This window comes from Sinohyriopsis cumingii, chromosome 8, assembly GCF_028554795.1.
Source record: "Sinohyriopsis cumingii isolate HCF-2022 chromosome 8, ASM2855479v2, whole genome shotgun sequence".
Classification (NCBI taxonomy): Eukaryota; Metazoa; Mollusca; class Bivalvia; order Unionida; family Unionidae; genus Sinohyriopsis; species Sinohyriopsis cumingii.
Genome location: NC_142968.1, coordinates 124,674,997 through 124,697,141, shown reverse-complemented (window position 1 = coordinate 124,697,141; position 22,145 = coordinate 124,674,997). Strand labels below are relative to the sequence as shown.

Sequence of the window (22,145 nt, the reverse complement as noted above, 5' to 3'; positions counted from 1 at the left end):
TTTATAAACTGATTTATTTATAACAAATTAAATCGACTGGATAATTGTTATCGTAAGATACTAATAAATGACAGCATCGGATTACCGATACAATCTTGCGCGATCATGGCAGGATTCGTTGCGAAAACAACTTGACGATTATCAAACAAAAATAAATAAATACCAGCGTAAATTAGTTATCATTGATGTTGCTGTTTACGCAGTATCAGCCGTAGTAGCTGGTGCAGGAATAATTCTATCCGCGGTAACAATGATAGCGCCAATCGTAGCAACAATAATAATCTCGTCAACAACAGCAATCGCGGGTGTTCTTAATATCATCGCAAAAAAGATATCCTCGTGCACAAGTGAAAAGTTATCTTTGTACAAAAGTAAACTTACTAAGATCAATGACGCGTACTCGAAGTTATCATTGTTACTTTCTGAAAGTCTCAACGATGGTATTATATCCGATCTAGAATTTTCTTCAATGATTAGTATTTACTCGGAGATTGAACAAATGAATATTAATAATGTCCGAGCTAGCCCAGATCGTGACAAACACGACACCGCCGACAACAACGTTAATATCGCTAAGTTCAACGAAACCCGAGTTTAGTATTAATTTCTCAACACCAATTAACGTTAACGAAATTGCATTAACACAATTACGCGTCTACAACAGCTGGCCTAATGTTAGATCAAAATCATTCAGTAATTTGATGCCAAATAATTCACTTGTTTTTGCAAATAAGAATAAACCCGATGGAACACCTGATTGGATCGTTGTTGGTATACCAACGGGCAGTTACGAAATTGATCAACTGAATAATGAGTTTACCACTAGAATATCAAATTTAACCGGCGATGCTAAACCGGGCATAAAAATATCTTCACATGATCCAACACTATCGTCAATGATAGAAGTGAAATCACCGTACGTGGTAGATATTTACCAATCATCGATTAGAAATATATTAGGTTGGCCCGAGGTCGCACCTCTGATAAAACCAAAGAAATCGGATGTTATTATTCCAGGTTGGTATGATGAAACCCTTCCAGAACTACCGGAACCAAAAAAAGAAGATTTTACAACCAACGAAGGATGGTATGGAGATATCAAACACAAACCTTTGATCCACAGCGCCATCAATCTCATGAATAACCACAAATTTAACCTAGTAATGTTCGCTTTCACTTTTATTAACGAAAGAATTCTCTCATGGCTGCCTCTTCCTAAAATCCCCCCAGATGTGAAAATCTTCGACGCTACCCACATTAACAGGATAATAGCCCCCATAGACGGTATCTTGGTAAGAAGAACACTAGACGAGTTTATTCAAGAACACGAATTACAATTAAATTTATTACGCGGATCATTTCATGAATGCATCCTAAATAAATCTGGTTCATGTAGCGAAATTATAAAACACGTGAAAATTTTAAATCAACTCGCGAATGATATTGAATATTATCATGATATGTTTATTCGGGCGATAGTCGACGATATATCAATTGCCGACTATGTTCTTCCTATTAGCAAATTCGAGTTGATCAAGAACTCGGGTGAGAAACAAAAATTCATGAGAGTATTTGAATTAACCGAGGAAACATTGCCAAAATTTAAATTTCCTAATTCTGATTTTGATGCGATGAGAAAATCCGTCACTGATACCATCGATGATTTATTTCCGAAATTATATGCCGCATGGACCAAAAAAGTACATTCAGAATTGATTCTTAAACACAATAACGATCCTGACAAAGGTGGACGGCACATATCGCCGGGTATCGTTAATATAACGGAAGTTATCGCGATTTATCTTCACGCGGATGTTGTCGAGGGTAGTTATAATGTTGATGCGTCAGAATCAAATCAAGCTCATCAGGGTTTTATTTTATATTCATTTTCACCTAGCGCATCTCCTGGTTACTTGATAATAAAAGAACCGATGAATCCGTTTTACCTGCGATGTCATAATCGATTATTGACAAGAATAAATTTCAAACTAACGGATCAGAAAGGAAATTTACTTGATATACGAGGAGAAACTGTAAGTATCAATCTTTTGGTGAAATCGTGAGAATCTCTGATTTTTAAATCGCAAGTGAGATTTTCCAAATCTGTATCCCAGAAATATTTCTGGGGGAAAAAAATAAATAAAACCCAGGAGAATTTTCAAAAAATTAATCTTTTTTTTTTGTTTTGCGGAGATATTCAATTATTCTTCGTCACTCTCCGAATCAAATATTATCGGAATATAAGAAAATTCGATCCAATTGCCGAGATTATATGAAAATGTAGCGTGGATTATTTTTTCTGCCGCTCGCCGCACCGATGCTGAACTAATATTATAATATTTCGCAGCTGATTTCATCGATTCGAAAGCGATCTCCTCACCTGTTTCTCGATTTATCGATTTAACCGCCTTAGCTGGTCGCCGTCCGCCACTGGTATTACCAAATCTTGCATTTTCACTCGGAGTTACCGCGCGAAGATTAGAAAGTTTGTTGTTAAGTTTATTTCCGTCAATGTGGTCGATAACCAAATTATCCTTGATGATTCCATGAAAACACTCGAATATAAATCTGTGAGAAAGATAATTTATTTTTTTATTCTCGTTGAAGTTACACGCCAAATACCCCGAATTACAAACATTACCGAGATGATACTTTGTTTTGATATTTCTGATATTACCATCGGCAGATGCTTCGTAATTCTTAATGGTAGGATGAGATCTATACTCGTGTGAGATTTTCATTGCAGGGATCGTTGATTTGTGATTCATATACAATATTCTCTTTGTTTAAATCGTAATTTGCTTTGAATCGATTAATATAATCTTCTTCACATTTTATCACTGACGAGGATCTTTTTTCATAATATCTTCGTAACTCACGATATTTTTTCCCTCCACAGGAGAAACACAATCTTGTTTTTCCTCGAATACCAACTTGGCAAACTAAACATCGTTGTGGTCCTTTGTTGCCTCGTCGAATTTCGTATATGTGAGCGCCACAATATTCACCTCTGCAGGATTTGTTACATGATTTTGTTGATCCAACTGTTATCCACGCGCATTGCTTCATTATATTTAGATATTTGTCTAAAATATAATAATGGATTTATTTGATCTTGATGAGGCAGAATATATCATTCCTGAAGTTGATAATGCGAAGAAGGAATTTTTTGATGATGGAGCGATTCATACCTGGTCAACTTGGAAAACTAACTTTGTTGATGCTACGATGAATTTGGAGCGAGCGAAAAAGATAATCGAACATATAAAAAACTCACACAAAGAAGAGAGATTTATTTTCGGAATAAAATTTATTGCACAAATGCCTGATGACACTTGGATTATTCGCGATAAACGAGATCCAGTACGTGGCGGTAAGAAAAATGTCGTTTTTGATAAAAATTCGAAACCAGGATTGCTGCTGGGGATTGATGGTCCTTATTATGCTAGAGCTTATCCTTCTAGTGCTGTTGTTTATGGAATTTATCGGCTGAATAATAATCCTGATGTGAAAAATCTACCTGCGATGAAAGAATCACCGATGATAAACTGCGTGGCTGAGCGAGTTATCGAACACATGAAAAACGCTCGTCGCGGATCTGGTCTGACTCAATTGAGATTGGATAAAATTAATTCATGGGCAAAGACAGTTACTGATGGCGCATCAATCGATGATGTTGCTGCGTTAAGTAAGAAACTTAAATTTCCTATTACGGTTAAAACACTATCGGGAGAAATATTATATTCATCGCCGTATAATTCTCGAGGAAAACCAATCGAAATTGTTGATCATAATTCACATGCGTGGAGTCAGTCGGTAATGATATTCCCGCGAGATCGTGTTGTTAAGTTTTATCCCGTGGAATCCAAAGATAGTTCCGATGCAATGTTTAGATATATCAAACTATTAGCCAAGTCCGATCCAATATCGGTCTGGTTATTTTCTAGCGAAGAAAGATACGATCAATTTATCTTACCACGCGGAGATATTTACCGAAATGAAATATTACATGAAGCGATGAGAAATATCGCGGAGAAGTATTCGTCAAATCCAGATCGATTACTGACAAATTGTTTTACTGTTCCGTCTGTTGCTGCTCACGCTGCTAGAGAGAGAAATTCGTGGAAACCTACAAGAAATGAATTTCTCAATGATATTCAACTTAGCTGTATCGAATACGGCCATGGAGGATTATGGAATACCAAATACTATTTCGAAGATATGATTTCCGTTGATATGAGCGCATGCTATCCTGGAAGTTTCCTTGGGTATGGCGATTGTGCAAATTACTTTGCTAAATTTGGCCATCCCACCAACGAGATGACGAGAGTTGCAATTAACGGACCGTTACCTGATTTTGTAATGACAGGATTCGCTCATGTTACTTCGTTCGAACTTGCTGAAAATTTGCATAAAATTTGTTATATTTGGTTTGGTCGGCATTTATCTCAGCGAAGATGGGTCCCTACGGTATTGTTGAGATATATGTTGGATTCGTCGATGTTGATATCGCTGACGGTAAGTGAAGCAATTATATCGTATAGAAAGCAGACCGAGGTGTGGTTGCCGACAGATTGTGAGAACGCGAAAGATATTGGAAGAAAAATAATTGGTAAATTTACTCAAGGAGGATCAGTTGATCATAAACATCGCCACGCTAGGTTATTTATCAATGATGCCGAGATGGATTTTATTATTGCCGATACAGTATCGCGTGGAATATTTTGCAACAGAGAAAATATTATTATTGATGGAACGAAGTTAGGTACAGTGATCACTTATCTCGATGGAGAATCCGCGCAGTATACTCATTTAAGATCATCAATGCTCGCTTATGTGAGTATTAATTTGCTGTCGATGATAAATAAATTTTCTGATATCGCGGTAAGGGTTGCAACGGATTCATTTTATATTGATAAAAAATATCAGTGCAGATTGGAAAATTTAATCGCCAATGGGGATTGGGGAACCTGGAGAATAAAAAACGAGGATATTCTAGATTATTGTGAGGACGCGGATGTAGAAGATTGCGATAAGTTTCATAAAGATAAATGTGATGAAATATCAACAGCAGTATCAGTGTTCGATCCAATTTCACGAAACAAATTCGTTTACCTAAATGGTCCTGGCGGTAGTGGTAAAACAACACGAGCAATAAACTTATTTTCAAACTCTGATATGATCGTGTTGACTCCAACTCATAGATTAGCGCGAGAAATAAAACAACGTGGCGTTAGTTCTTGTACTTATCATAGTTATTTCAAGTACAGCGGTGGATTGTGGGATTCAGCTCGAATGGGAAATAAATATATCAACAAGATTATAATATTTGATGAAATTTGCACGGTAAATTTAGTTGTGTTAAAATTATTCCTGGGTTGGCTAGAAGAAAAAAATACTGCAGTAATAATGTGCGGCGATCATGGGCAACCTGATCCTATTGATGGTGAATCTCCTCACAGGTGGCTTAGAAACTTTGTAGATTATTATGAAGAGATTGACGCTGATTATAGATCCAATGATAATTTACTGACCGAGTTTAAAAAAATGATTCGATTGCAACCTAATAAAATTCAATGTGATGTGATGAGAAAAATAATCGACGAAACTTCGATGGATAATTTTCTAAATTTGTGGCGTCCAGATCATTTGATCGTTGCTAGCAGAAAAATTATTCGCGATGCTATTCAAGAAATGCTATTCAAGCTTCACTGTGAGAAATTTCCAACACTGCAGGTGCCGTTGTGTTATAGACCCGCTGATACTAGGAAACAAAATATTAATGTTATTTTGCCATGCGGAGAAGAAAAAATATTAGTTTTAAATGATATTATTTTCGTTGATATTAATCTTGTCAATGATGCAATAAACGCAGAAAGATCGCCATGGAAACTCGGATACGCAGCAACGATACACTCGTCACAGGGATTAACAGTAGATGGTCAAGTCTGGATCGTCGATGATAGAATTTCCTGGTCAAATTTAGTTTATCTGGCAGTTTCTCGAGTAAGAAAATTATCTCAGTTAGGTAGGATTAAATTTCACATTAACGACGATGGTGGTAATTGAGTATCCTTTGGTATTATTTGTAGCTCTTCTTTGGTAAATCCGCGTTGTGGTGCCGATGAATCTAGAAAATAAATCGCTGGCCTTCCTGATGATCTTGTTACAGCTGATATTTTATGCGTTGTAACGCTCCAGTTTGGATCGGTTGCTCTTTTTCTGCCACCTTCTGCTTCTCCTTCTTTATATAAATATCTTACAATAACGCTACCTAGCACAGGTGGAATAGTAGAATCTCGCTTTAGTGGTATTTTTGTCTTTGTAATTGCAGTTGCGGGCTTCATTGATATTGTTCGTGTTACTTCGTTATTTAGCGCGTTAATCACGTGAGGTAATCTTGTTACCCAATCGTGAGATCGTTTATCTTGGATAAATTCTCTCGCGTATTGATATCCGAATAATCTTTCTGCTAGTGTTTTGTTGAATCTCTCAACGATAGCTTGATTGTGATGAACACCTACAATACCGCGACGGATTTTAACATTATTCTTTTTCATCAGTGAAGTAACCGCGCCAAGAAATTCTCGACCTGGATCAACCTGGAGAAGCTTCGGCCATGTTAATGGAGATCGTGAATAAATTCTCTCAAACGCCTTAGCAATATCTGTTGCTGTTTTATTCGATAACGGTTCCGCTTCCTTGTACCTACTTGCAATATCAACAACCGTCAGAACATATTTGTATATAACTCCGTCAACGGTATCGTAAGGAAGAAACATAAGATCAGCCTGATGGACTTCATTAGGGACGCTGACAGAGAAACTCGCATATGATATTTTCTTAGGCGGAGGAAGATAAATTTGCCAGACTGCTTGCCTCGATAGCCACGATTCAGCGACAGATTGCTTTACTTTTGCTGCCTTAGCAAGTTTGGCTATTGCTGATTTTCCTCGCCAAAATCCTCGCGGAGAATAATATATTTGCTCCATTATAAATTACCAGCACCTAGTACTAATTTACCTTTCATTGCTCCTTTTATCAACCAAGTTGCCAATTTCTCTTTGAAATTTTTATCAGGAATAGCATCTATTGCGTGAATTAATTTAATATCAGCGAGATGTCTTTGTTGTAAATCTCCGCTGCGATATGCAAGATCGTGATAGTAGCATGCGTTATCGATAGCGTTTACTGGATCCTCGCCAGGATTTGGTTGATTATTATCGTTAAGTCTTATATCTAGCCTTGTACCAGGTCCGCAGTAATTATATCCTGGTAAATGTTTCTCTCCGGGATATTTCGCCCAGGGAGTTCCAGGCAGATTTGTTAAGGAGGTTGCGATGTCTCCTCCGGTTCTACTTTTTTTTTTACAAATCTAAACTTGATTGTCTTGCAAACTTCACATTCTCCCTTAATTGCATTCCTGTTGTTGCGTGTAACGACTTCGATTGGATTTATCGTAGCAGTTCGAGTGCGACACTTAACACAATATGAATCCATAATATTCTAATAACATGAATGTAATTGATTTTTCAGCCACAAAAAAACGCGAGCAAGTGAAACACATCGATGCATTACCAAATTCGATAAGAATGATAATCATTGGACCATCTGGTTCTGGAAAAACGCAATTGTTGCTAAATTTGATAATGAGATGGTTAAAATGGGATAAATTATACTTGGTTGCGCCGTCCGTAGATGATCAGCGATGTTATCAAGTACTAAAGGAATTTAGCGATAATACTGAGGATGGCACAATAGAATTTATAACGGATATCAATGAAACTCCATCAGTGGAAAATTTAGACGGTGATGCTAATAATCTTGTTGTTTTTGATGATGTGATGCTGGACAAACAAACTAACCCAGCTAGGATATTCTCGCGTGGCCGACACAAGAACACCGATGTGATTTACGTGACGCAGCGATATACGCAAATTCCGAAGGTTATTAGAGATAATTGTAATATTTTATCAGTTTTCAATGGCGTTGATACTCACACGCTGAGGAATATCCATCAAACTTGGTGCAACGGTGATATGGACATAAATAAGTTTAAAAATTTCTTTAGTCACGCTCAGGCAACTCCGCACGGTTTTGTCACGATTAATCTCCATGATCCACGTAGTAGATATCGAATCGGTCTTGATCAAATTTACTCATAAAATTGCAGCCCACCATAATTCATTATGGCACAAACAAATTTTACAATACCCCCCCCAAAAATTGCTGTTTTTTTTTATGCCTGAAAATGCACTTTGGGTTGAAATTTTGCGGATTAATTTGCGTAGGAGGCGTTATTTCTGCTTTCTGAGGCTTCTACGGAGAAATGTTTGGTGGGAGGCTTAACTTTATCTGAGCGAGGGGGTCTGTACGCCCTCCCTGCTGCTAATAATAATAATAACAATAAAGATAATAACAACAAGAAAAACTACTACTACTACTATTGCTTGATTAATTAAATCATTATGACTTTGATTTTAATCATATTTTACTAAGTAATATTAATAATCGCCCACATTTACATGTATGTATGTATGTATGTATGTATGTATGTATGTATGTATGTGTGTATATATGTATGTAATGTATGTATGTGTGTATATATGTATGTATGTATGTATGTATGTATGTATGTATGTATGTATGTATGTGTGTGTGTGTGTGTATGTATGTATGTATGTATGTTTGTATGAATTTATATATGTACCTTCACTTTAGCGCTGAAGTTAGCTATTTTAGCCAACTTCCGTGTTAAGAGGAGATAAAATTTCCATCTTTTGTAAATAAATAAAAATAACTGTTATGTACACGCTTGTAAAACGGGTGTTCTTTTTAAGTCTACCTGTGTGGTAAAGTTGATGTTTGCGTCATTGACAAAATAGTTCAAGAGACATAGGTAAATTTTATCTACTGTCGGGTAGAATCAAAGATAGAGATATGATGTATTTACTTAAAATAAATGTCAGGGTACTGTGTACATTATGTCACTTCTGGAATAGATTATATAAATTCCATAGCATTAGTAATATACCACGTATGGCCATGGCTGATGAGAGGTTTGTAAGGCAGACGTAAAGCATCAGTAAATACATTAATTAGGTTTTAACTCTGTGGAGTGCGTGCAAAAGTGTATGCTTTACAATAGTGCCATATTAGCATAGTGTCTGTAGTGTGGATATCAGTTGAAAACGTCCCCTTGGTAAGTATAAATTTATAAATTTGTATAAAATGAGTAAAGTGAATAATAAGGACAAAATAATCAAAATATTAGACGCCCATTTTAAAATACATGATTTTGTTTGAAATATCTTTTCAAAATATATTACACATATTTGTAAAAATCATGAACCATTCAATCCAGTTGATTTTTATTTTATAAATCCATGTTTTAGCAGTAGATGATGGAAATGGTGGCATCAAAATAGTACATTGCTCGTCCCCAATTTTGGTATGTTTGTTTTAATCATTTATTTACAAATTTTCTTTTTTTGTGTACATTTCCTTAGCAATATTAGTACCCTTTTTCAGCGTGGTTCGCGCCTACTTCTCACACCAAACACTTATGGCCATAACATACAAACAAAAACAACCATATGAATCTATACCTTGGTCAGTGGCGTTGGTAAATGTTCTTTACTACAAGTCCATAGAATATTTGTAAAGGCGGACATCTCAAACTGAGATAACATGATTATTTAAACATACATTAATGACAATAATTGTTTAAAATGTAATCTCGTACAGTGGTTTGCACGTTGCAATATTCATCTGTGCAAACACAAATATGTGAATTGATTATCAGGTAAAAGAACTCATCATTTTATCCACGTTTACATTTTGACAATAATGATTATGCATATAATGTAGGTCAGATATTTCTCCAAATAATTTATTTTACCTGCATGAGGTTAAAATTGTTTGTCAGGAAGTGTATTCTTTTTATGTTGACATAAGGTACATTTTGCACATTTATATATAGGTTATAAACAGTAGAAAAGAACATGAACTTAAATATTATGAAAAACAAATTCAAGATTGCGTAGTAACGTGCAGCAATTAGACTAACCGCTGTGGCATTATATACACGTAACCAATTTATCATTGATCACAAAACGAGTAAAGCGCGAGCACAAACAACATGTAGAGTCGACTCGCGACCTTGATACCCATTTCTATGCACCATTTGCGGAGATTGCAGTTGGAGATATTTGCTTTGCTTGTTTACACTGGTAACTCGTTGTTGTTGTTCTAGGGTTTAACGCCATTTTTCAGCACAAGATAAGCTATACATGGCGGCCAGTATAACTGGTGGAGGAAGAACCCTGGAAAACCCAAGGAAGAACCACCGACCCACTAGAAGCTACTGGCAGGCTTTCCCACGTACCCACGCTAGCCGAGCCTTGGACTCGAACCCACGCAGAGGTGAGATGGCAGTGATCCGGAACGGTGAGCGCTTTAGACCACTCGGTCACTCGGGGCCCCTCACTGGTAACTCGTATAGACGTGTCTATTTTTCCAGAATAGATAACGAAAGCGGATAAGCATAACAGAAAAATGAGTTGAATTTAGCTCAGTTTTTCTATATGGTATTGAATGGGAAAAGTTTCAAGAGCGATTCCTTTTTTCTTTCCCAGCGGAAGATAACGATACAATTTTTAAACGGGAATTAAATATTTCAGTGTACGTTTCTTGTGGATCGGGTAAGGAATGGAAGTACTCTGTAACACATGCATCGAGAATCGAACATTGGACGGAGTGAAAAGAAACAATGGTGTTTTCACTGTGCTACAAATTGCTTGATCGTCTCAAGCAAAGGTATATGTCGGTTCCAATTAAGTTATTTTGTCCTTGATACATTAAAAAAAATACCTAACTCACAAGAAGTTAAATTATTCTGAAGCAAAGTTAAGATATAATACCAGGGGTCACTGAGGACGTAATAAATTCATTGTACGACTGTTGTACATTTCAGTAGTTTCGTAAGATAGATTTTAGCGACACGTTTCAAAAATATTTATTATTATTATTATTATTATTATTATTATTATACGTGTACAATAAATGCATGAATTAATTTATGAATCTGCTAGGCTTCCACTTGTTACGGAGCTTTAATTTGGTTTCGTTATCTTGGAAATGATCGACCACGATTTTATTGCCCGGATCGAGTAAATAATAACATAAGATAGGAAATCAAAGGACGGAATAAAAGAAATCTGAGAAGAGATATAGAATAGAACAACACAACGAATAAATTTTACATGTTATATATGTAAAATATAACAATTTCATTAATTTCATGAACAAAGTGAATCTGAACATAACATTTGAATGGTTCACGTTGGCTTAGAACATTATTGCAATTATTTATAAGAAATATAATTAAATGTTCTTTTACCACGATAATTGTAATTGCATCATAAAATCGAGTGAATTATCGAACCCATTTGCTTAGTATGCCTGCATCACCTGAATGCTTCCGGTCCTCTCAAAGTCAGTGTTGGTGACATGTCATATTCGCGGTATTCCTCTCTCTTTCTCGCTTACCTCTTTAGGGTCATCAGCAAGAACTTCCTTGTCTGCTCTCTCTTCCCACTACTTGGTGCACATTTAGGACTATTTTCCCCTTTAAATAAGTAAAGTATCATAAATATTTGTCAGACTTTTTTTCCTTCTGGAATCGAACATCACCACTTTTGTTACGTTAGATATCGCCTTGTCATAATTCAGTAATAATAAAATGGGTCAGTTCGCAGCCTGAAGCTGTTACATACGACCCTATTACCATACAATGAATGTCTTTTCGCTAGCGGATAACCACATTCCTAAATGGAACCATGACATAACTAGACATCTTAGTAAATAGTACTATGCCCTACTGTGAGATATAAGTCGCTAACTGGATAAGGGCGCTCGCAGGAGGTGAACAGAATTCATAAATTAACTATACAAATGAATCAGTGGACTTCACAGAATAAACCTGTATGCGATTGAAACAATACCTTTTGCTTCCCGAGACTCGCTGTTCCGATGCAGCCAAATCCAGACATCCGCCCCTTCCACAATTTATAACGATAGATACTTTGTTATTTCCCGAAGCCAATTCCTGGCTTCCCACAGAAACTTAGACTGACTTATTTTGCGAAGGATATTACTTAGAATATTGAATTTAATCTGTGTAACACACACCCGTTATTTAGCTGAGCTAATCAGGATCAGCTTTACTTAACCGCCAAACTGTAACACACCCATCAAAGTTAGTATAATCCTCTCTATTCACCCTTTATTAACCCCCGAATTAACCTCTCTACACATGTCTTTAACCGTTATCTCTATAAAAATCAATCATGCCCCAGCTAGAACATCCCCATCGCAGGCTAGCATTTATTGCGGGCATACCCCATACGTCAATGATAATTGTTACGTGTCTTGCTGTCAGCGACAAGATTCCCTCACCCTGCACCACATACTAAACTTTATAGACAATACAAACAATTTCACAAAGCTGTAGTGTGATAAATTCAGGAACTTTCAAAGATAATGAACTATTTCAAGAATGTAACAGAAAAGGAGCAATCGATGTAATAAGAAGCAATGCACATTTTCTTACAAGTTTGAAGTGATAAAAGTGTGTTCAGAGTTACCTTTGTTGCAAAATATCATGCAAGATAATACAGATGTTGATTTTTTTAAGATCTGGAACATCAGTTAAAATACCATATAATATTTACATCTAACATTCTATAATGATAGCAGAGAGATCACCAGCACCAAATCTAGTAGGGACCTGATTAAAGCAGTACAGTAAACAGAATGAATACATTAAGTGCAGTGCTTCTGGAAGATCCAGTAATTTTTGCTTTTTGTACAAAAGCTGCGATGTGAACTGTGCAAAATAACAGAGATGTAAATTATAGATAAAATATTTCATTTCAGAGCAGCACACACAAATAGCAACATTTAGCATAAAAATTATTCATATGTTTGAAAGGACTGAAAAAACGATGCAAACTGCTGATGATAAAAGTCGATGTTGAATGATCCGTCGGCTTGCTGGTTGACAACACCAAATGACATTATCAAGCGAAAAGTATTTCCTAGATGCTTTATTATGTTTTCAATGACTTATAAAAAACATTATTTAGGACATTTTTACGGGATCCTGAAAGTACATTTGCTGATACGATTACCAATAAATTGGGTGAACAAATTACAAGGAACAAAACAATCAGATTACACATTACACAAGCAAGCGGGGAACGTATGTGGGGGTGTCCTGGTTGTCTAGGGGTGGGGTTCTTCTTATAGACTTTAACGAGTTATGAGAAGTTCCCCTGGTCCTTATTCAGAAGGTTAATTCTGGACACTATATTATTTATTGACTAAATATATTTATGGCTACGAGCCCCCAGTCAGCAATGCCGACAGTTAAATTAAAAGAAATACAAAGATGAAATTTAAACAATAACAATTTAATAAATGAAATTTAAAAGAATTTAAAGTAATCAGTGTCTCTCTTTCACCCAATGATCCCTTTAATCATCATTTAAGTTCACAGTGTGAGGAGATTTTTCCCTTCTTGAGTGCTACTCATCTAAATCTCTTCGTTCCCTTGTCTTTCTCTCCTTTCGTGATCTCCACTTCCGCTTCCTCTTCTATAATCCTTGTTCCTTGCCGTTATCTTGACTTCCGGTTCCTCTTCTAGTATCCGGAACCCTTGACGGTATCCCTTGAGGTCACCCGAAATTCACTCGGTATCTCTCACCGTCACCCGAAATTCTCTGAACTTCTCTCGTCCCCGAAATTCTCTGAAATTCTTTCGTCCCCCGAAAGCTTCCTGTTGAAAGGTATAATGCATTAGCATAGGGTTATAAAAATCTTCCCTCACACTACGTCACTGAACTGAACCATCAGTTTAAGGCGGGACATTTGGGTCGCGCATGCGCACACATCGAAATTCCCATACACTTCCGCCGCTTACAAAAATGGCGCCATAACACAATCACACAAAGGATTCAAATATCTACATACTGAGCCCTATCAGTATATACATACAAAATATTTCAAATATGATTGTACTAAAATATTACTACGATTAGTAATATGACTATCTGTATATTTATATATATTTATATATATTTCCTACACAAGCGTACCAAATCCACAATATTCACATTCAAAGGGTGATAAACGGCAATCCGTTACTCAATGGCAAAATCTATCATTACGTAAACAAACTTCTTGTCTACCAAAATATAACTACGCAAAGAATTACAATATTAATTCTTATAGCGGCTAGCGAGCAATACAATTCTTCACAAATACAAATCGTCCTTTCAAAAGGGCGTAAACGTAATAATCCACGAAATAATATGCACACATATTACTAGCGAAAGAAGAGAACATTTCCGCCTCACAAATAAGGTGTACATAGTAACATTATGAATAATGATGCAACGAATCAACATCGTAATCAATCGTAAACAAAAGTACTAGCTAAAGTCATGAAAAAATGCAAAATATTAAGGTCATAATTAACTATTCATACTTCAATACAAGTAAAATGTATACATACGACAAATTCTCTTCAATTAACAGCAGTCGTATCAAGCAGAATCAACGTAACATCAAACTTACCTGATCGAAGCTATTTCATGAATTTCCTAAATTCCGCCAATTTTTACGAATGGCTAACGGAGTGTGTGTCACTGCGACTCTTAAACACCAACTGACGAATTTCAGGCTTGTACAAGTCTTATGCCAGTTCCTCGAATCAAGTCCCACCTACAACGCATCCCGATTGGATAGCGACGGACTCTGGTCATTTGATCGAACTGTCAATCATAAAATGTCAGTCTGTGTGTCCCCATGTACTGTCCAGCCTACCATTGTCGGCTTCCGGCTCTTTGAAGTTGTCTACGTCACGTGTTCCCATGTACAAAGATTCCCGCCAGATTTCCACTCAAGAGCTCAAACAAAGACTGGGTTACGTAAGAGGATCAGCCAACTTAGGTACTTGGAAAAACAAAGCTTACCTGGCTCCACTTACAGACTTATAAATACATGTATAATACAAGGGGTTGGGGTAAAACATCACATCCCCCCACGCTTGAGAATAAAATCAGGATTTTATTCACTCAAACTAAAAAAGCAAAAGTGTTACACGATATAAAGAACAAAATCAGCAAAATGAACTAAATGCTAAACTGAGTATGAACACGAAAATATAACAAATGATCTATATCATTTCGGCGCTTCTACTCATGAAATCTGCGCCTACGTTTTCAGATCCTTTCACGTATCTGATCTTTCATCTGGTACTGCTGTAAAAACAGCGACCATCGCATCAATCGACCATTGGACAACTTTGCCTGCGCCAGATAGGCGAGTGGTTGGTGGTCGGTCTCCAATATGAACTTACGTCCATATAGGTATCGCTCGAACCGTGATATGCCGAACACGATTCCGAGACATTCCCTCTCCGATACTGAGTAATTCTTCTCGGCAGCAGACAACTTCCGGCTGCCGTATGCGACAGGAAAAAGCGTCTTGTCATGCTCCTGGAGCAGTACTGCTCCCAGTCCCGTGTCGCATGCATCGGTGCGCAGAACGAATTCTTTATCCAAGTCCGGTAGACGAACAACGGCGTGGGATGTAAGTCTATCCTTTAGCGTTTGGAATGCGTGCTCACACGCATCTGTCCAAACGAACTTACTCGGGGTCCGTTTCTTGGTTAGGTCAGACAACGGGCCCGCAATCGCGCTGAAATTAGCGACATACCTCCGGTAATATCCGGCCAGTCCCAGGAATGACCTCACTTCCGTTTTCGTGGTGGGGCGTGCGGCGTTTCTCAACTGCTCCACCCTCGACTTCTCTGGAGACAGCGTGCCTTGGCTCAGGGTATGTCCTAAATAGTCTAATGTCCTGAAATCAAGGTGACATTTGGAAGGGCGGGCTGTCAAGCCCTCCTGACGTAGCCGCTCCAAAACGTCAGCTAACAGAGCGAGGTGTTCACCCCATGTCTCTGTAGCTAACAAGAGGTCATCCATGAAGTTGTGGACACCCTTATCGCGCAAGGGCTCCAACAACTTCCGCATCATTCTGGTAAAGACGCTGGGCGCGTTTTGTACCCCGAACGGCATCACCAACCATTGGTATGTCCCGTCGGGAGTAGCAAAAGCAAGCTTCGGTCGGTCTTCTTTCCTTACCGGAATTTGCCAATACCCCTTGGACAAATCCAGTTTGGAAAAATATTTCGCTTTCGAGACCGAAGCGAAGATATGTTCGGGGTCAGGTAGCATTTCAACTTGAAATTCTGTCACCTGATTCAGCTTCCGGTAGTCGACGCAGAACCGATGGGTGCCGTCCTTCTTCTGCACTAAGACTACTGGTGAGCTGTACGGAGAGTCGGCAGGTTCGATTACTCCCAGAGCAATCATCTGCTCGATTTCTTCCCTTACAACTTGTCGTTTCGCGTGGGGCAAGGTGTAGGGTTTACGCTGAACTGGTCGGTCGTCCACCATCTTTAACCCGAACTCGACAAGCGTCGTCCTCCCGGGTTTTTCTGTTAGCACGTCGGAATATCCGGCCAGCAAGGTCTCTATCTCGTTCCGCTGGCCTTCAGTTAACATGGGGTCACACTCCACGTCCGACGGAGTCTCGGCCCTCGTTAATGGACAGCTCGGGACAGTGTTAGCACCTTCCGTATCGCCTTCGATATCCTCGGTGACTATCGCTGCGACAACAAAATCGCTGGCGGTCTCCCTTTCCCGGTACCTCTTGAGCAAATTGGCATGGTACAATTTCTCTTTCGTCGGTAGCTGTATCCGGTAGGTTTGACCTCCGACCTTCTTGGTGACGACGTATGGACCCCTCCAGGAAACTTGCAACTTGTTGTGTTCCTGGGGCAACAACAACAACACTTTGTCCCCTACCTCAAACTGACGTGGTTTTGCGCGCTTATTGTAATTTTTCGCCTGTTGCGCCTTAGCTCGTTTGAGATTTTCTTGCGCGAGAGAACAAACCTCTTCCAGTTTGTTGCGCAAGTCCGCGACGTACTGGTAGGTAGTGCGTACTTCCTCTACAGCGTGGTCGTCTGTCCACAGCTGTCTCAGTACGGCGATTGGGCCGCGTACGGTTCTCCCGTACAAGAGTTCAAAGGGAGAGAACCCCAAACTCGCTTGCGGTACTTCCCGGTATGCAAAAAGCATGGCCGGAATATACCGGTCCCAATCCTTGGGGCGGCCTTCGCACAATTTCTTGAGCGTGTTTTTCAAGGTCCCATTAAACCGTTCGACCAATCCGTTACATTGGGGGTGATACGGTGTAGTCGTGAGGTGTTTAATCGACATGAGACGATTCACCTCCGCCATCACACGACTCATAAATTGTGTTCCTTGATCGGTCAAGATCTCGTCGGGCACTCCGACTCTTGACCAGATCGCAAACAGAGCTTCCGCGACGGTTTCCGTGTCAATGTTACGCAACGCAACGGCCTCCGGATGGCGTGTAGCATAATCGACAACCGTTAAAATATATCGATTTCCGTGCGCAGACGCGGGTTTTATCGGTCCGATTAAATCCATGGCAACACGTCTAAATGGTTCATCGATAAGGGGCGTACTCCCCAAAGGGATGGGTCGCTGATCCGTTTTCGGTGCCATTCTCTGGCATTTGTCACAGGAGAGACAGAACCGTTTTACGTCTCCCTGGACCCCTGGCCAGTAAAACTCTTTTACAAGACGGTCACGCGTCTTAGCAATTCCCATGTGTCCACCCATGAGACTCTCGTGTGCAAGTTTCAGTACTTCGCAACGCTTTTCCTTTGGCACGACGACTTGCTTGAAGTGTTCGTTGTGTTTCCTGGCGTGGCGATACAAGATTCCCTTCTTGTAGACAAACTTCACCGCGCCGTTCGGAGTTTCCCTTTCTGTTCCCGCTTCTGCGTGTTTGTGCAACTGCGCCAGAGTTGCGTCCTCCTGTTGCAGCTTCCTTAATTCCGCTGGAATAACATTACTAACCGGTGTCGATGTAACTTGGATTGGCTTTTGTTTCGGCTGTCGACTCATGGCCCTGGTTTCAACAGCACTCACTGGCATAGGTGTGCAAGTTTCGGGGTTCGGCTGGGGTAACACATAACGGCAACCCAATATGACGTCATGTGATAGCCCCTCCAAGCAAGCAGCTTCAATTTTCCCCTTCACGTATGGTGAATCGAGGTCAATGACAGCTACTGGTAATGAGTCACGCGCGCAGTTCGCGTACTGAACTTCTATCACCTCCCCTGTATAGTCCTCCGGCTTGACATATTTCTTGTCGACAAGCGCGGGGACGCTACACCCAGTGTCATACAAGATGGTGGCGCCTTCACCATTGACAGTTGCGGCCGCAAGGTTGGCTGGGTTGCGACTCGCTTCCGGCACACATTCCTTCTTAGCTACGACATTCACCTGGGTCTGCCTGCCCTTGGGACAGTCCCTGGCAAAATGCCCCAGGCGCTTGCAATTAAAACATGTCGGCGGCCCTCGCCGACTTGCAAGTCCTGGTTTCGTGGGTGAGGCCTGTCCAGGTCGATAGGCGGCAGCCCTACCTGTAGGTGCCCCTCCGACCTTCCCGTCGCCCTGACGGTTACGGACAGCCGGCTCAACCTCCCCCATACGACGCGACTCAGAGGGTCGGGGTCGGTCAGCAACCCCGGAACCTCCACTCTTCGAGTGCGCATGCTCGTATCGCTCCGCCATGTTAGCGATCTCTTCGAGCGTCCGGTGTTCTCTTTCTGCTAAGAAAACTGTCAACTCGCGACGGTAAGTACCCAGGACATGTTCCTGGAGTATTACCTCGCGTAGCCCTTCGTACGTGCGTTCGACTTCGGCCATTTTCATCCACTTCTCAAATAAACCTCGAACACGGTTGTGGAATTGAGAGTGGGTCTCTGTTACCTTTTTCACCGAGTCCCGGAAAAGTTTCCGGTAAGTCTCGGCGGTCAGCCGGTAATGGCAGAGAAGCGCCTTCTTGAGGGCAGTGTAGTCATCAGCCTCTTCTGCAGTTAAGCCGTGGTAGACTTCCCGAGCTGCACCTTGCAAAAAGGCTGAGACATTAATGGCCCAGTGCTGTTCAGGGACCTGATGAGCGCGTGCGAGTTTCTCAAACTGAACGAGAAAATCGTCAATAGCCTCCTCCCTATCATTGAAGCGTGACATGTTGATCTGGACTATCTGGTGGTCGATGAAAGGTCGGCCGGTTGTTCCAGAGCTTGTACTGGCGTCGTCCCGTCCGTTGGTCCTAGCTTCCACTCTGACCCTTTCCATCTCCAGAGTGTGAGCGAGTCTGGCTAGCTCCAGCTCTTTCTGGGCGTCTCGGTCCGCTGCTATCTTGGCTAACTCTTGGTCCGCTGCTATCTTGGCTAGTTCTCTCTGGGCTTCTCTTTCCGCTGCTTTTTCGGCCTTCCATTCCTTGATCCTTTCTTCTATAAAGGTTGCCAGGCGATCTCCCTCGTATCCCAGATCTTCCGACCCCATGGCGCGGTATTCCTTTATCATTTGTCGTTCGGTAGCCATTATACTAATGTAAAGTGATACCTTGTCTCAAAATTCAAACAATATACAGATATTTGTAATACCAGTTTAAATACTTACCTGTCGACAACAACTAGTTTCGTTCAGGTAAGATATTTGTTCGATATCTGCTTCACACGTACTGCTATGAATGGAAGATCTACAAAGCCTGCACATATGACAATAAAATACAAGATGAGAAAATCACAAAATTTCAAATACAAAGAATGGAAAATATCTCACACTGTTCACTAATACTTCTACCAATAACTTTAAGTCCCAAAATAATATATATGTCTAATTCATATCCCGGACGAAGCGCTCACTGTGGGGGTGTCCTGGTTGTCTAGGGGTGGGGTTCTTCTTATAGACTTTAACGAGTTATGAGAAGTTCCCCTGGTCCTTATTCAGAAGGTTAATTCTGGACACTATATTATTTATTGACTAAATATATTTATGGCTACGAGCCCCCAGTCAGCAATGCCGACAGTTAAATTAAAAGAAATACAAAGATGAAATTTAAACAATAACAATTTAATAAATGAAATTTAAAAGAATTTAAAGTAATCAGTGTCTCTCTTTCACCCAATGATCCCTTTAATCATCATTTAAGTTCACAGTGTGAGGAGATTTTTCCCTTCTTGAGTGCTACTCATCTAAATCTCTTCGTTCCCTTGTCTTTCTCTCCTTTCGTGATCTCCACTTCCGCTTCCTCTTCTATAATCCTTGTTCCTTGCCGTTATCTTGACTTCCGGTTCCTCTTCTAGTATCCGGAACCCTTGACGGTATCCCTTGAGGTCACCCGAAATTCACTCGGTATCTCTCACCGTCACCCGAAATTCTCTGAACTTCTCTCGTCCCCGAAATTCTCTGAAATTCTTTCGTCCCCCGAAAGCTTCCTGTTGAAAGGTATAATGCATTAGCATAGGGTTATAAAAATCTTCCCTCACACTACGTCACTGAACTGAACCATCAGTTTAAGGCGGGACATTTGGGTCGCGCATGCGCACACATCGAAATTCCCATACACTTCCGCCGCTTACAAAAATGGCGCCATAACACAATCACACAAAGGATTCAAATATCTACATACTGAGCCCTATCAGTATATACATACAAAAGATTTCAAATATGATTGTACTAAAATATTACTACGATTAGTAATATGACTATCTGTAATTTATATATATTTCCTACACAAGCGTACCAAATCCACAATATTCACATTCAAAGGGTGATAAACGGCAATCCGTTACTCAATGGCAAAATCTATCATTACGTAAACAAACTTCTTGTCTACCAAAATATAACTACGCAAAGAATTACAATATTAATTCTTATAGCGGCTAGCGAGCAATACAATTCTTCACAAATACAAATCGTCCTTTCAAAAGGGCGTAAACGTAATAATCCACGAAATAATATGCACACATATTACTAGCGAAAGAAGAGAACATTTCCGCCTCACAAATAAGGTGTACATAGTAACATTATGAATAATGATGCAACGAATCAACATCGTAATCAATCGTAAACAAAAGTACTAGCTAAAGTCATGAAAAATGCAAAATATTAAGGTCATAATTAACTATTCATACTTCAATACAAGTAAAATGTATACATACGACAAATTCTCTTCAATTAACAGCAGTCGTATCAAGCAGAATCAACGTAACATCAAACTTACCTGATCGAAGCTATTTCATGAATTTCCTAAATTCCGCCAATTTTTACGAATGGCTAACGGAGTGTGTGTCACTGCGACTCTTAAACACCAACTGACGAATTTCAGGCTTGTACAAGTCTTATGCCAGTTCCTCGAATCAAGTCCCACCTACAACGCATCCCGATTGTATAGCGACGGACTCTGGTCATTTGATCGAACTGTCAATCATAAAATGTCAGTCTGTGTGTCCCCATGTACTGTCCAGCCTACCATTGTCGGCTTCCGGCTCTTTGAAGTTGTCTACGTCACGTGTTCCCATGTACAAAGATTCCCGCCAGATTTCCACTCAAGAGCTCAAACAAAGACTGGGTTACGTAAGAGGATCAGCCAACTTAGGTACTTGGAAAAACAAAGCTTACCTGGCTCCACTTACAGACTTATAAATACATGTATAATACAAGGGGTTGGGGTAAAACATCACAACGTATTTCTCACAAAAGATTTTACATTAGTCGCTTTTGACTAGTAAACATCAGACATTCTTGAGACAAAATGATATAAAAGCTACAACGATGAAGACATATACACCTTGACAGTGAGAAACATTTTCTCACACTGTGCTTGCGCTGACAATGGAAAATGGAAAAAGGAACATTCATATCGAACACTGAAAATATACAACTTTTGGAGGAAATGAGGCTTACAAAGTATTAAGCATTTGTCTGAGAAGGAAAACACAAAGTTTATATGTATGCACATAATGATCTGAAGTGGAAAGGTTTAAGAAACTCTAAAGATCAGAGTGGAATTATTTCCCTTAATATCAAACCAAGAAATGAATTATTGTTTTACAATATTCATGAAACCCGTTGAAGAAGGCAAGGAATGAAACCTTTAAATTTTGGAACTCATATATTTAAAGA

The 22,145-nt window shown here is 39.5% G+C and overlaps 2 protein-coding genes across 8 annotated transcripts in view; one reads left to right on the top strand and one right to left on the bottom strand.

The window, feature by feature from the left end:
• LOC149794573 (uncharacterized) overlaps positions 1–22,145 on the top strand; it is a 121,667-nt gene that overhangs the window by 37,240 nt on the left and 62,282 nt on the right. For 3 of the 5 annotated variants that reach the window (XM_089968854.1, XM_089968855.1, XM_089968851.1), the window contains exon 1: positions 9,016–9,202. The exons of the other annotated variants lie outside the window; for them this stretch is intronic. The gene's annotated coding sequence lies outside the window, so the exon portion shown is untranslated. Of the gene's footprint in view, positions 1–9,015; positions 9,203–22,145 lie in introns of those variants that run through there. 5 annotated transcript variants of the gene reach the window in all.
• LOC149794574 (uncharacterized) lies at positions 13,300–21,697 on the bottom strand. Of its 3 annotated transcripts, none has more exons than XM_089968850.1 (3): positions 21,182–21,697; positions 14,641–20,455; positions 13,300–13,840 (listed from the first exon to the last, which is right to left on the bottom strand). In XM_089968850.1, the coding sequence occupies exon 2, from the start codon at positions 19,557–19,559 to the stop codon at positions 15,288–15,290; it is 4,272 nt and encodes a 1,423-aa protein (XP_089824976.1). In that variant the 5' UTR covers positions 19,560–20,455; positions 21,182–21,697; the 3' UTR covers positions 13,300–13,840; positions 14,641–15,287. The 3 variants fall into 3 exon arrangements, with proteins under 3 accessions (XP_089824976.1, XP_089824975.1, XP_089824974.1); XM_089968849.1 differs by having other exon boundaries at positions 21,244–21,697; XM_089968848.1 differs by lacking the exon at positions 21,182–21,697 and having other exon boundaries at positions 14,579–20,671.

Bases quoted from the DNA above. Each gene is read 5' to 3' on its own strand.
- LOC149794574 (XM_089968850.1), bottom strand. From the start codon at position 19,559: ATGGCTACCGAACGACAAATGATAAAGGAATACCGCGCCATGGGGTCG.